Raw genomic sequence first — 15755 nt, 5'->3', positions numbered from 1 at the left:
ATATATTCCTTGTCATATTCTTTTTCATTATAGGTTACTACAAGGTATTGCATACAGTTCCCTGTGCTATACAGTAGAAACTTGTTATTTATCTATTTTATATACAGTAGTATCTATCTGCAAATCTTGAACTCTCAGTTTATCCCTTCCCACTCCCTTTCCCCGCTGGTAACCATGAGTTTGTTCTCTAGGTCTGGGAGTCTGTTTCTGTTTTGTAAATAAGTTCATTTGTGTCATTTTGTTAGATTTCACATGTAATTGTTATCACATGGTATTTTTCTCTCTCTTTCTGCCTTCCTTCACTTAGTATGACGATCTCCAAGTCCACTGTGTTTTAATGTGCTGAACACTCCCTCTTCCTTTTTTCTCCTTCTGATCATCAAAAGGGACAACAGGGCTTCTTTGGCTTCAGCCTCCTGTGTGAGATCAAACAATGCCTGAAAGCTACCATGGACCTGCCGACACCCTGAAAATCTCTACCAAGTGTAGTGTTAATTTGCATTTTGAAAGAACCATTTTCAAGGTATTTCATCCTTCCTTTCAACTTTTAATACATTAGAATCCCCAAATTGAAGGACTGTTGCCTTAGCTGTCTCTTAGCAGTCAGACAAAGTAGAGATGCAGGAAAATCTTCCTTAAAAATGACTTATTAGGTATATGAAGAAAAAAAAAAGGATAGTGTCATTCATAGAACACACATAAAAGCTTGGGTAAGAAAAACGGGGCTGGGAGGTGAAGAGATACTCTGTGCATCACAGATTTTTCTTTCGTGGTTGCTGAAAATAAGACACTAATATGTTCAGAGAACCCTGGATATTTTAAAGAAAGCCAATGACAGTAATAACTCAGTGATGGTTTAGGACATTAGCCTTGGTCCAAATCATTATTTCAATTCAAAGACTCAAAAGCTCCCATGAAAAAAAAATGTTCTTTCTGGTCACTTGATTTCCTCAAAGGCAGTAAGCAAATGATGCTCCCAGTGATTAATGTCTGGAATGGAATATGAACTTCCAGTTTCTTCCCATGATAAATAGTGATGCTTTCGTGGTTTTATTTTTTTTTAAATCAAATTACAAATAAAGAGAGTTGAAAGTGAAACTATTTTAAAAGTGGAAGTCAATTCTTACTGCCTACGTGGGTAGTTATGGTCATTTCTGCAATAAATAGATGCTCTGAAACTCCTCAGAGCCTTAGCAGGACCAGAGCAGCAGCTTGGAAGAACTGCACCTGATAAGCCATCTCCTATGGAAAATTCTTGGAAGATGTTTGAAGAATTCCACATAGATGAAGAGATGGGCTTTGCTCTGCCAAATCCACTGGTAAGAGAGGACATTGAAATAGGGGCAAAAATATTTTCTTATCTTGACCCTCCCCGAACAAGTTAATTTCTCTTGAACAAATGTGGTTTGGTAATTTCTACTGAGCAAATGGATAAAGCAGTAGCCAAATTGGAGGCAGAGTTTTAATAAAGGGGTCTCACTTAACTTTAAAATTTGCTGCCTAGAAATGTCGTCTTAGATGTAATTCTTACTTACCTTACACAGGTAGAGATGAGATAAGGAAATGACAGAAATATTTTGGCTTATGACAATTGCACTTCAGTCATAAATGACCCATGAGTCAAAGGAATCCCTTTTATCAGCTGATATCCCTTAAATGGTACAAGTGTGTGTTCCTACTTTGATAATGTTTTTGAGGTGGGAAATCAAGCAACTTAGACTCAAATTAATATTGCTTGGAGTTTCCTAAGCCTAAGATTCAAGTGAGAGTTAGAACTACTTTTTCTTTTTTTTCATTTAACAAGTTTTGCCAACAAAGTGCCAGGCATGTAGAGTTAACATTGGCCTCAGAAACTACATCTCCCTAAGTTATCTTCCAAAGAATGCCACGAAAAGCATCTTATTGTTAGTATTTTAATCATCAAATATTTATATAGCATTTTTAAGCAATTTACAAATACTGAGTCCATCTTTACAGCCATTCTGAAAGGTATGCGTGTTATTAATCCCATTTGCCTGATGAGAAGGGTAAGCCAGGCAGAGTTTAAGTAATTACCCAAAGTTGACACAGCTGGCAGTCGCAGACATGGGCTGTCTGGCTAGTCAGTCCGGCCCCAGAGTCTGTGATCTGAAAACCACTATCTATTATGCTGCATTGCTTCACTCGAGCAGAGATCGCACGACATTACTTTTTTTTTTTTTTCCCCTAGTCTTGAGTTTAACAAGGTACTTGAGATTCCAGGAGAGGATTTCTAGAAACTAGTTACATTTGCGCCAACTCCTGTGTACCATTACGTCTCTATTCAAATGAATAGAACTGTGAATAGAACGTTGGCTCAAACAGTTAAGAGTCCACACCCTAGAGAGAGAACCTTTGAATACAGCAAATGTGTTTTTCAGTCAGATTCCAGTCTAACTGTACCTAGAAATTACATCCTGTAAATACCTTGGGTAATGCAGGCAAATCTAATTTTCCTCTTCAATTTATTACATTAATTTAGGAAAATGTAGTATATGTTTTAACTTTATTGCTAAAAGCACCTGGTTTGCTTTATATTTGCAGATGCTTCCTCCCCTTATACAAGTACACAGGTGTCAGGGCTGGATGTCACAAGGACGTACTTAGCAATAGTACCGAAAAAAAAAAAGGAAAGAAATCTTTTCAGAAACTAAAAGCCTTATATCAAATGTATTATTATTTTTTTTTTCTAAAAAGTTGGTTCTCTTAAGAAAAATAATCATGGTTAATTATGGAGACCTCTAAAACTGATTCCAGGGGTTAAAGCAAGACCCCCAAAACTAGAGCAAAATAAAACTCTTCCTGAGCTACTTAAAAAATAATGCCACTACTTGAGATGCTTAGGAAGTTAGATTCAGTGCCCTAAAACACGCAAAAAAAAAAAAAAAAGAAAAGAAAAAGAAAAAATAGAAATTACTTTTATTCCTTCACTGAAGATCTTTCCCACAAATTATGGGTTCAAAAATGTCCATTTCTCATAATCTGTCAGCCTCCTATTCTAAAGGAAGACAATGTGTCTTCTGCTTCCATAAAGATGTGAAATACATTCTCTCATCTAGCAGTAGTTGAATGGCCCTCTGTGTTATTCTTTATAAATTTATATTATATCATTTAGGCATCCTCTGAACCAGAAGTATAGTACTGATTGAGTTTTACATTTGTTGAAAGTTCTGTCAAATAGGACACTCATCATGACACACAAGAAAGCGTTTCTGTTATTCTGGGGGAAACAGCAATGATCAAAAATTCAGATGTGCTACCCGGTGCAACACACAACACAAAGTGTTTACTGCTGAAAACACTAGAGGGCAGCCTTTGTGTGGCTAGGGAGAAAAATGCGGAACAAACAAGAAAGGTGACTAGTGAATATACCGCCTGGACCTTTCATTGCTAAACATTATGTTTGGCCAATTATCTGCAGCCCCTGAACAGGTCTGAATTTTATATTAAATTTGTCTTCGTGTTTTATAGCTTACTTATAATATTCATTTGGTTCGGAGGCTTAAAGCCTCGCTCCTTTTGCTTTGAGGAAGCCTCTTGCTATTCCATCCCCACAGTTCAGGACTGATCACCCCAAGCCCATGTCTGGAAGCAGCTTAGTGAAGAAGTGATGGGAACAGGGCATGTGGGGAGCTGTTCCGAGATCTTATTTCAGGGTGTTACTTCAGTCTTTTGTCTTTATGTTTTCCCCTGAGATGAGCTTATAAACATCAGATCTAGAGAGACACTTGTTAAAAAACAAAATTCAACTGAGTAAATTTTAAAGATGTCATTGGCTTCTTTCAATCAGGCAGCATCCCTTCTAACAGATAGAAAGGGTCTCTGAGTTGCTGTACAAAATGAAAGGCTTTTATGGGCAGAAGAGAGCACATTCTTTTATTCAGATTTCATTTTTACTGGGCAAAAAAATAAGCCTATAGTACCAAAGCAGACAGTCAACATCTACCATACCAGCATCTCCTACACGTCCAGTACTGCGCCAGTTCCTGTAAGAAATACAGAATTAAAAGCATGGTTGGGATGGGGCGGGTAATAGCTCAGAGGTAGAGTATGCATTTAGCATGCATGAGGTCTTGGGTTCAATCCCCAGCACCTCAATTTAAAAATAAATTAATAAACCTAATTACCTCCCCCTACAAAAATAAATAAATAAAAGCTCGCCATTAGATAGTGAGATGTAAAAAGAGCAAGATTTTTTTGAAGTTGGAAACACTTGTGTCTGAACCACAATAAACTATATTCATGAAACCAGTTGCATAAACTGCCTGAGCCTAGCTTTTCTTACCGATGACATGGGGATCACAATCAATTTGGGGGGCCATTAGAATAATTAAGTGAGAAGTTACCAAGCAAAACTGCCTAGATGACTGCGGACATGTAATAAATCTCATTTTTCTTCCATTCCAAAAAAAAAAAACATTAAAATCTAGCTTAGGAAGGAATAAAATATTTTTAGTGAAGTACTGAATGTGAAAAGGTATCATCCATTGGGTTCATAACGGGAAGAGCGAGTGTAGAATGGAATAGTCAGGAAGATGACAGTGAGACATTTGAGGTGACCTCTGCAAAGGAGGCAGATGACAGTCCTTGAGGAGAGAGGACGTGGCCCTGAGTGTGTAGACAGCAATCCACGGGCTGGCGCTCCAGACACGTGAGTGTGTGTCTGCATCACACAGAACTGGTGAAGAGGCAACACGGACCATCAGTGGGAGGCAGAGCTATTTTATAATACGCTCCACAAGTAAAATGAAAAGACCTATTTCTTCTTCTCAAGGTGGAGCTACCTCACCCTTACGATGCCTGGATTTCCATCGCTAGAAATCTGCCTCAACTGATTGAGGATGGCCAGCTCCGTGCGGAAGTTGAGAAGGTTTGAAAAAAAGTTATTTTTAAAAAAATCTATTTTAGCTTCCTAAAATGTTTGACTTGGTTTTGCGGCTCTAACGTCACCCATTTTGAGTTGAATCCACCTGTCCGTTTCCTCTCAGTTAGCAACACTCAGCACTGATGGGCTGGAAGGACACAAGGAGCAGCGCCTCGGACATCTGGCCCTGGGGTACCTCACCATGGCCTACGTGTGGGGGCGAGGAGATGGAGACATCCGCAAGGTTTGGACACTTTCAAATCTTACTTCTTTTCAATCATGACAGATTGCCATCCGATTTAGACTTCACATAGAAAATTCTAAAAGTATTGAAACTGCAGGTTGTGAAGCTTGGCTAACAGGAAAAAAATAAACACAGGGAGGCAGAAAACAATCATTCACTGAGTTCGCATGTCAGTTGTTATTATGATTGGATTTTCAGTCTTTTGTTTATATCACACAATCGCTCCATCCTGTGCATATACCTACATGTCCAGCTTCTTTCTCTCAAATTACGTTGTAAGCATTTGTAAATTACTACACAGTCATCCTAGACATCATGTGAAATCACTTTGTAATTTTTCATTGGGTTCCTGAACTTTATTTATTCAATCTTCTATTGATAAATCTTTTCCTTGTTTTTAATATTTTACCATTGTAAATGACACCGCCATCAATGTATTTGAATATGAAATGTCTTCCTCTATTTATGACTCTTGGGAGATAAAAATATTTTATGACCCTCCTTAGTTAATGGGAAGTTAGTGTGCTGTCTTACATCTGTCAACAGAGAACAATACATTGTTTACATCCTACTCTCATCAACAGTATATAACTTTAGATTGAAAATAAGATTACCCTGTATTTTATCTGGCAACCCTAATCACTTGAAACCAGTACAGACTGTAACACCTAACCTTTAGACCACAAACAAGGAGATAAAATAGATTCCAGAGGCACCTTCTGCCATTTAGTGAAAGTTTTTCTCTCCTTTATTGACAAAGGTAATTGACATCTTATCTTGTCTTTCCTTCCACATCCTGTTTAAAGACAGAAAAACATATATGGTTCACCTATGTTATGCATCACCTTCTGATAAGTAAAGAAGAGAAAAAAATTGTTGTGCATAATTGTGGGAACACCATTCTGGGATGACACAATAAAGTTTAAGATTAGTTCTTATCTTATAACCTGCCTTAAAATTTAACTAAGCACACAGTCTTGCTAGGCTTGCTGGAGTCTGAGGCTAGCTGAAGGCAGAGGCATGGTTTACAAAAAAAGCATCCATACCGAAGGGCAGTGAATGCTAGCTGCACGAGAGTCCAGTGGTGGTAAATAGCAGTTGATGTGATCGTGAAATGTGTCCAGGAAGAAGTTGGGACTTGACTGACTTCTTGAAAGATTGGGAGAGCTTATCCAGCGAGGAGAGGAACAGAAAGGAAAGAGAGGACTAGCAAAAAAAAAAAAAAAAAAAAGTGGAACCAGAACGGACACGGCATAATCAAATGATAGTAAACTTACCAGACTGGAGATCAGAATTATAAGAGAAAACAGGAAAATGTATTTTTTAAATGATTTATCCAGCTTTTGTATGCCACATCATTCTGAAAAGGATCTTAGAAGCTGGCAATGGAAAAAAAAATAGAGAAAGATAAAAAGTATTTAAGTGAGGAAATTGGAGGAAAGAAATCAAATGGATAAAAAATAAGACACGTCAACGTAAGGCATATTTTGCTTGAGAATGGGCAAGAAATTAGCACCTGAGTTTTCTAGCCACTGCATGAGTGTGCATAACAGATTAAGATGTGTTTGAACATCTCCCTTCTTCTTCCCAAGTCATTTCAAATGAATCATTAATTAGACTTCTGTCCTCCTGTTTCTCTTTGATCTTTTCTCTAAATCAGAGAAGGGCAAAACTGATTTTCTTTTGAAACACATGTGAATCGTTTGCCACCCAAAATGTTTCAGTTCCCAGAGGCAGAAGGTCTGCCACTGGACGCACACACCCAGGTGTGACGTCGCCAGTCCACAGTCCTAATCCAACATTTGTTCTCTCGGTTAAACCATCATCTTCAGGTGTACTGAGCTGATCTGAGGCTCCCATGACTTTCACAGAACTGTGGAGCGGGTCACAGTCACGCTGCCTCTGCCTCTGAAGTGCCATCACCCACCACCCCCAGAGGGACCACACCTCCTTATCTTTTGCCTGGTTAGATACACACGTTCCAACCGCTGGCTGCAGATGACAGGGATGACCTTAACAACTGCATAGGACCAGCTGGTTATAAGCCAACTGATAGTCAGATGAGGAAGTCGGGCAGATAAAGGATGAAATGTCAGCTTTATGACTAACAGAGCAGCTGGAAAACATGGCTTGAGCAGGAAGCAACAAACTGCCCCCTCAGGATGCACTTATTCCTCAGAATTATCCTGAAGGTAGGAGCCTCTTCCTGTGTGGCTGAACACAGAGCAGAACTGTGTGGGTAACAGCCTCAGAGAAAGCAGAGTTGAAGAGAAAAGGGGGCTGGGTTTCCGTTTCACCCCCAGACACGACCGTTAGGTAAGCCTGGATGCCTCCCTGGAGGAAGGGTAAGTCAAAGAGCTGAGATGAGCCAGGAGTGTCGCTCTAGTTGGTATATCTGCATGGAAATGTAAAGCAAGGGTGAAGGAGATCCCTCCTTCTGACACACGTAAGTCTTCAAGGCCAAGTACCAATGTCAGTCCATGGTGAGGTTTTCTAAAAAGTCATCCAGAGAGAGCTTCTGTCAGCATCGTGCTCCCAGAGCCATAACCCATGTGCACATCTAGTCTGTATCAGACCCCCAAGTCTCAATTCCAGATGACTCTGAGCTTCTCTGAGACACTCCATTTTATCCTTGTACTGCCGGTGCACAATGAGTTCCTTGCACCTTGCACAGAGGACTTGCCTAACAGACGTTCGTGGAATGGATGGATGAGCGAGCAATTAGTTGCAAGTGGCCCACGGGCCATCAGAAAGTCAGAGATACAGTCTTTGTTCCTCTCTACGCCCAGATTGTGTCCACATCCACCCAAATCCAAAAACGCAAGCATTTAACAAAAGCTGGGCTTAAGAAATGAAATGAGGAAGAGAAAATTAACATTAGTTTGCTTTCAAAGCACCCCCGTGTCGAACAGTTAATGGCTGGGCACCAGGAAGCAGAAGAGAAGGTAAGACATTTCTATGGTTAACGCTGAATACGGTGTTTGAATCAGGTCCTGCCAAGCAACATCGCCATCCCTTACTGCCAACTTTCTGAGAAGCTGGGCCTGCCTCCTATTCTGGTTTACGCAGACTGTGTGTTGGCCAACTGGAAGAAAAAGGATCCCAGCGGGTACGTACACCGTGATGCCAGGAATGAGGGGGGTGCGCTCCACGGAAATCAAAAGGGACTTAGTTACTGGTTTAATTTTTGGCAGCGCGGCTTTAAATTTTGGCATCCTCTGCTATTGGGGTGTAAAACATACGTGTGTGTGAGAGGGAGGCATCTGACTGACACAGAATGACATGCACAAATCTTACGGGGTCGGTTTCATGATTTTCACTAACTTCTCCTGTTTCTGAGATTCTGTACATTTCCATTTCAACTACTCAGTTGAGTTTAGGAGTCGACACGTCTTCAGCACTCGAGACGGCAAGGTCTGCGCTTTCAGGACAGCCTGCTCAGAATCTAGACCCTTCCTGAGCATTTAGTAGTGGCCTCCACTACAGTAAAGGGACAGAGTTTCTGGGTGCGCACCTGCAGAGGCATATTCTAGATGTGGGAATACCACAACATGCAATGATCTCATCTAGAAAAGTGTCTTGTTAGTAACAACTCGTGTTGACTTTCCAAGTATGTCCTTTGCGTTTTTAATATTTTTTCACTTACAAAGTCCAAAGTGTCTGTGATGCCCACTCGAGAAACAGAAAAAACATGTCTTTAATTTGATTTTTAATTGATTTCTTCACTTTAATTGATTTCCTTTCTCTCTTCCAATTGGTCCATTGCTTCGTGGTGGCTCTCAAAAGGCCCATGACTTATGAGTGAGTATTCGATCTTTTTAATTCTAAGAATTATTTGTTATTCAAAGTAAATATAGGTTTATCATTAGCCTCCAAATGCATTTTTTAGAACACCAGTTGAATTCAGGCAAAAAAGTAATTCATGTAATTATTTACAGAGCAAGTCATGAAGGGACAGCATCTGTTTGATATTCTAGCTGTTAATACATACAGAAGTGGGGGGCGGGTACAGCTCAGTGGCAGAGCATGTGCTCGGCATGCACGAGGTCCTGGGCTCAATCCCAGAATTTGCAAGTACAGATGATTCCTGACTTAAGGATGGTTCAACCTAAAATTTCTCGACTTTAAGATGGTGCAAAGGTGATACACATTCAGTAGAAAACATAGTTTGAATTTTCTATTTTGATCTTTCCCCGACATAGCGATATGTATGCAGTCCCTACTCTCTGTTGGCACAGTCGTCCAAGTCATCACGAGGGTGAACAACAGATACATTTAAAACCATTCCGCACCCAGATAGCCATTCTATTTCGTTACTTTCAGTAGTGTATTCAGTAAATTACGTGAGCTCATCAACACTTTACTATAAAACAGACCTGATATGAGATGATTTTGCCCAGCTGTTGGCTAATGTGAGTCTCCTGAGCACATTTAAGGGAGGCGAGGCTAAGCTACAAGGTTTGGCAGCTTGAGTGTATTAAATGAATTTTCACCTTACAGTATTTTCAAATCACAATGGGTTTATAGGGACTTAACCCCATCGTAAGTTGGGGAAGATTTGTAAATAAATGTAATTAATATGCATAAATACAAAATGCACATATATCTGTGTATCTATGATGTAATAACCTCAGTGGCCAGAAAAATAAACCTATGCTTTTGGACCCAATTCTTACTATTTTTGACCTATGTACTAAACAGAGGTTAAGAGCTAGGGAAAGAAAAGTAAATACCATAGGACAAAGCCTGCCCTGATGAAACTGGACCAGTGGGGAGGAAGGAAGATATACAGACATTATATCCACTGCTATATGGTCCGTATTTCCACTGCTATACGATTAAGAGAATGGGTAAGAAGTTAAAGTACCAGAAGTTCGAACGAAACAAAGGAGTGAGGGAAGAATCCTTGTCTCAAGCTACTTAAGCTGAGCCCTGTCCTGTGAGCAGGCATCACCCTGAAGGAAAAGATGAGCATGTTCCTAGTGGAAGAAACAACAAGTGTGAGGGCCTTGAAGCGACACAAACCTTGGTGCCTTATCTGAACAGAAGGAAGGCTAGTGTTGCTGATAAACAAAGAATGGTTAAAGGAACAGTGTAGGAAAGGGGTGAAAAAATAAACTTAAGAAATGTTATGTAGGACTCCGGGCTATGATGAGGGGTTTAAACAGTATCCTAAATTAAACGAGAAGCTATGGAAGGTTTTGCAAGGATGACATCATCAGTCCCATTTCACAGATGAGAACACCGAGGCTGAAACAGGTGCAATGTTTTGTTCAAGGTCACATAGCAAGTCAGCTGTGGAAATCATCTGGCGCAGACCATAAATTTAACTGCTATGAAACTCAGATACTGAGACCATGTTTGCACCAATGCAAAACTTCAGTTAAAAAAAACAGGACGTGACAAGTTATTTGAATGTCCCAGCCAATTGCTTTCTAAGGCAGATAAATCCCTGATATATTGAATCAGGTTCATAGATAAATATGTGGACATAAATTTATTTATTTAAGCAAAAAGTCTACTTTTAAAAATCATAACCTCACAGGTATCTCTGTAAACATTGAGTTTATACATTTAAATACATATGCATGGGAAAAATTGATGGCATAAAAGAAACAGAAATAGTCTTGAAGTTTCTACTTTCAAGTTCTAGGATGGAGTTTCAAATCTTGGCTTAATTTACTGTTAATTACATGATCTTAGACAGTAGACCCAATGTTAATATTCCTAGCTACATAATGGACACAGTAAAACCTGCCATACTTCTCTCACAAGAGTATTTGGAAAATATAGGATATGTAAAAAAATCCTTGAAAACCATAAAGTACTCAAGTTTACAAATTTTTTTGCTAAATTCTTGGCTAATTTTCTTAGGAACATGGACATTCTGTTCTCGTTCCCGGGTGGGGACTGTGGCAAAGGATTCTTCCTGATTTCTCTCCTGGTGGAAATGGCAGCTGCTTCTGCAATCAAAGTACGTCCACCCTTCCTGGGAAACGTGTAGCTGGCTTCACGTAGGCAGAGCGATCATTTAGTGACGGAACTATACAGCACATGAAATAACTTTATCCTGACTGACTACAGCATTTGATTATTTAATTGGAGACAAGAGTTCATTGAGTATTTGTGTATTGCCTAAAATATAAACTGTAGATGCTGTATATCTAGAATCAAATTTCAAACCCCAATAAAAGAGAACTGTTTTCAATGCAATTTGGCATTGGACCTGTATCATATAATGACATAAATCTACTGGTTTTGCCCCTCAGAAAAAAAGGAAATAGAAAACAGAAATACAAAACTATGTAAACCTATATGATAAACGAATAAAGACAACTCTAAGCTTAATTAAATACATGGAAATTAGTCAAAGAATCAGAGGGTACTTAGCCCAAGAAAGAAGTGGAAACACCAAGGGGTGGGGATATAGCTCAATGGTTAAAAAAACAAAACAAAACAAAACATATGCTTAGCAAGCATTTAAGTCCTAGGTTGGATCCCTAATACCGTCAAGAAAAAAAAAAAACCCTTAAAATAAAAAAAAATACTAATTTAAAAAAAGAAGTGGAAATACCAAATTTAATTTAGGGATTAAGATTTAGGAGAATTTTATTCTCTGCCAGCGTTTAGTGCTATGAAATCTTAAGTGTTTGTCTTTTTTTTTTTTTTTTTAAGGTGATTCCCATTATTTTCAAGGCAGTACAATGTGAAGACTCGGAAACTTTGCAAGATGCACTGCGTGAGATAGCTTCTTGCCTGAAGAGAGCCCTTGAAAGGTTTCACCAAATTCACGGCAAGTATTGTATGCCATACTCCATGCGAGCCGCAGTCAAATGTTTCTGAATATATGAGAGGTAGAGTTGTTGTAAAAAAAAAAAGGAAGCAAAAAACAACTCTTAGTGGGTGTGTCTGCACCAAATCCTTACACTTTCCACATGGCCAGTATTATGACATTCATTTTATAGATAAGGCAATCTAACGTTGGAGGGCTAAGATAAATGACCTCAAATTACATAAATAGTAAATAGTGAAGCCAGAATTCCAAGCGAGGTCTATTTAACTCCAAGGACTGTCCTTGTCTCCCACTCAAATCCATGGAGAAACTTGCCGGCGGCGAAGGATGTTTTAAGTTCTGAAAACCTTAGCTTCTGCTTGCTAGGAACTCTCTACGAAGTATGCTTTTTTCACAAGTTAACTGAAAAACAACATAGAAAAGCCATGGAGCTCAAAAGCTATGGCAAAATTAACAGCTCAAAAACAGCAATAACTCAGAACATACATAAGCCAGGATCTGCAAAAGGAAATGTGCCCTACAGGACACTCCCAAGTACACAACTGTGTATCACTGGGCTTTGGCAAGAAGACGGAACTTCAAACCAAAGACCTTAGCAAGCGCTGGGGAGGGACACCCAGAGACAAGGTCCACAGGGCTCAAGGAGCTTTCTTTGGTTTTCAGCTTTCTTTTTGTTTAGGTTTGTCTTTCTTTATGTAAACAATTTATCTGTTATGTCAGCAAACACATGAAGTAGCCTTAAATAAATGCTGGCAGTTTAGTTGGCTTCCTGAGGATGACGGGTGGTAGATGGACCCAGGCTCTTTGTCACAAGCCATGTATTAGCCCTCTGGTGACCCGGTTCAGTGTACATGGGTGATGAGTGGGGCTCAGCCGGGAGAGGGCAGGTGAGTGAGACCTTGCCCTCGGGGACTTTTTCTTCACAGACTGACCTAACGCCTTTCTTGCATCCTACGCTGAAATCTATTATAAATTGTTTACAATACCTTGATTCCCACCCCCCATCCGTCTGACGGTACTTAATTAAACATATCTCATCTCTTTACAGATTATGTCGACCCAAACATATTTTTCAATGTTCTTCGCATATATTTGTCTGGGTATGTAGTCTTGTGCTTGAATTTGTTTCCTCTTAAACAATGAAAGAAGACAACAACTTTCCACTGGTGCTCCCCAGTATCAATCCAGTTTAAGAAACAATTTATATCCTGAAATACATGTTGTAAGAATCAACAGACTCATCTCTCTGTTGGCCAGGCGTACCCTGGAGTCTGGACAGGAGAACTAGTCATTTTAAAGAGGGCGGGATAATCTCGGGTCATGCCAAAGCGAGCTTCCATTAATAGCATACTTATGCCGAATTTGCTCAGTACCATGTTATTTATGATCCTCATGCACGAACACAAGTAGAAAGGGGAGTGTGGAAGAAGCATCACGAAATCTGTCTCTCTTCACCCTCCATCCATCCTCTAGTGCAAGATTCTGTATATGAAAATTGGGCAATTAACCCAGGTAACAATTCTTCTTTCCTTCCTGGCTTAGTTGGAAAGGCAACCCCTCACTGCCGGAGGGCCTGCTGTATGAAGGTGTCTGGGACACCCCAAAGCAGTTCGCTGGGGGCAGTGCAGCCCAAAGCAGCGTCTTCCAGTGCTTTGACGTCCTGCTGGGCGTCCAGCATGCTGCTGGTGGAGGTGAGTGGGAAACCGCAGATAATAGTCATCTCTCGTGCTAACGCAGTGGTATCCAGGAAGTACCTCTCCACCAGCCTCTTCTCTGAGCTTATCTGATGCTTTTAGCTTATCTGATGGCAATCATCCCACCTCACAGATGGAGAAGCAGGAACTTAAAGAGAATAGGCTCCCTGTTAACCAGTTAGAAAGCAGTGAAGCCAGAACTCAAACCAAGTTCAACACCCTCTCCATCCTGAGGTAGGACTGTGTCTGGGAGGCCTGACTGGCTGTGGTGAAGCCAATATCACATGTTTGGAAAATGAATGATCCGATTCAGAAAGAGAAAGTGTCCTGCAAATGAGACATGTCTTGGCGTTGAGGCTGGCGAGGAGAGAGGCTTGGTCCTGGTCTCGCTCCGCCGTCCTCCTGCCCGGGTGACCCAGGGCCAACACCACCACCAAGGGTTAAAGAGGAGCCACGTTCATTAGCTTCCTTCCAGGGGCTTAAGGGGGCACAGGAAGAGGCTCCAGGAAGAACTTCTTTCTACTGTTCTCTGTTTTCCTAAACTTCTGTTTAACGGTCCAAGGGGAGAGCGCTGGGCTGGGTGATTGTGAGCTTTTTCCTGAGGTCCTCCCCTTACGGAAAAGCGATCCCTCAGGATCTCTTGGACTCAGTGTCACGATCTGCCCAGCACAGTGTGTATATCATGTCTACAACATCGGCTTCTTAGAAGGATCAAATGCAGGAGGGAAGCGAGACAGGAAGCCAAACGAAAATATTATGAAAGAATGCGTTTGGCTCAGGTGGTTTTCAGAACTGAGTACCTTTGACAATGACCATTACTAGTCGGAGCTAGAGGAGGAGGAGGCTGATAGGATGGTTGTAGACGCATTGCCTCGTACGCGAGGTTGGCCTGTGATCGCCCACCCACCCCGACCTCACTCTGCCCTTCTTCCCTGGACCGGGGAGCGCTCAGGAGCCCCTTACTGACTCCTCTTTTCCTTTAGCTTCTTCAGTCTCTGCTGCTGAATTCCTCCAGGAAATGAGAACCTACATGCCACCAGCTCACCGGAACTTTCTTCGCTCGTTAGAGTCAGGACCCTCAGTCCGTGAGTTTGTCCTTTCAAAAGGTGATGCCAGCCTGCGGGAAACTTACAACAAGTGTGTACAAGCTATGGTTTCCCTGAGGAAATACCACTTTCAAATAGTAACTAAGTACATTTTGATTCCTGCGAGGCGGAAATCCAAGGAAAAAGGAACATCGAAAGGGTCTTCAAAATCAGAAGATAAAGGAACTGGAGGCACCAGTCTCGTAGATTTTCTAAAGACTGTAAGAAGAACTACTGAAAGGACCCTGCTGAAGGAAGGTTAATGCAACACAAGGAAGTGTATATTTTGCTAAGACAAAGCTATCCTGTGTGGTAATGTCATTGTCCATTCTATCAGACCTACAATAACAAATTCTGTTTTTTTTAAATTGAGGTATAGTCAGTTTACAATGTTGTGTCAATTTCTTTAGCAAAATGCTTCAGCCGTACATGAATATAATAAATTCATTTTCATATTTTTTTCAGCATAAGCTACTACAAGATACTGAATATATTTCCCTGTGCTATACAGTATAAATTTATCTACTTCATATATATCAGTCAGTATCTGCAAACAGATTCTTAATACTGCATGATAAATAGTTTTGAGATTTTTTTCTGATATCTGTGGGTGTCTTGTGTAAAAAAAATAGAAAGCAATTAGAAGTATTTTGATCTTTCTTCTACATTTAGAGTGTAATGATGAAATTCAATAAAATGTGATATGATGTAATAAAAATGTCTAAAAGTTGCCTTATTCATAACTAGAATTCAGTATTCCTCCAGAGGAGACGTACTGCCCACTGCTACCCTTCAAACAGGGCTAGTAGGTCCCTGTATGTCCCCTATATAAATATCACACTTTTTCAAAACTATCTGTTTACTTGTCTGCATTCTCATCACAAGCTCAGCTTCACGATGTCACGGACACTCTTGTGTTGTTTACTAGACTCATGCATCCCCAGTTCTTAATAAGTACTTTGCAAATACCTGCTTCATGAATATATAAAAGATTGAGTGAACTTGTGAACTAACTAATTGGGGCTAATATGAAGAGGTTGCCTTTAAAGTATCATTT

At 40.3% G+C, this 15755-nt stretch overlaps 1 protein-coding gene across 1 annotated transcript; it reads left to right on the top strand.

The window, feature by feature from the left end:
* The first annotated feature begins 1167 nt into the window (after positions 1 to 1167).
* Positions 1168 to 15428, top strand: IDO1 (indoleamine 2,3-dioxygenase 1). Its single transcript, XM_014558119.2, has 10 exons — positions 1168 to 1319; positions 4793 to 4888; positions 5007 to 5126; positions 8117 to 8235; positions 8913 to 8927; positions 11001 to 11100; positions 11802 to 11919; positions 12968 to 13019; positions 13462 to 13610; positions 14597 to 15428. Exons 1-10 carry the CDS (start codon positions 1245 to 1247, stop codon positions 14959 to 14961), a joined length of 1209 nt encoding a protein of 402 aa, XP_014413605.2. The 5' UTR covers positions 1168 to 1244; the 3' UTR covers positions 14962 to 15428.
* Positions 15429 to 15755: the final 327 nt, after the last annotated feature.

The sequence above is a fragment of the Camelus ferus genome, chromosome 26 (genome assembly GCF_009834535.1).
Source record: "Camelus ferus isolate YT-003-E chromosome 26, BCGSAC_Cfer_1.0, whole genome shotgun sequence".
NCBI lineage: Eukaryota > Metazoa > Chordata > Mammalia > Artiodactyla > Camelidae > Camelus > Camelus ferus.
This window is presented reverse-complemented; position numbering and strand designations above follow the sequence as displayed.

Excerpts from the sequence above, each read along its gene's own strand:
- IDO1 (XM_014558119.2), top strand. The coding sequence starts at position 1,245 with ATGGAAAATTCTTGGAAGATGTTTGAAGAATTCCACATAGATGAAGAG. Across the intron at positions 5,127-8,116 it reads GAGATGGAGACATCCGCAAG|GTCCTGCCAAGCAACATCGC; the intron begins GTTTGGACACTT and ends TGTTTGAATCAG. Across the intron at positions 13,611-14,596 it reads CCAGCATGCTGCTGGTGGAG|CTTCTTCAGTCTCTGCTGCT; the intron begins GTGAGTGGGAAA and ends CTTTTCCTTTAG.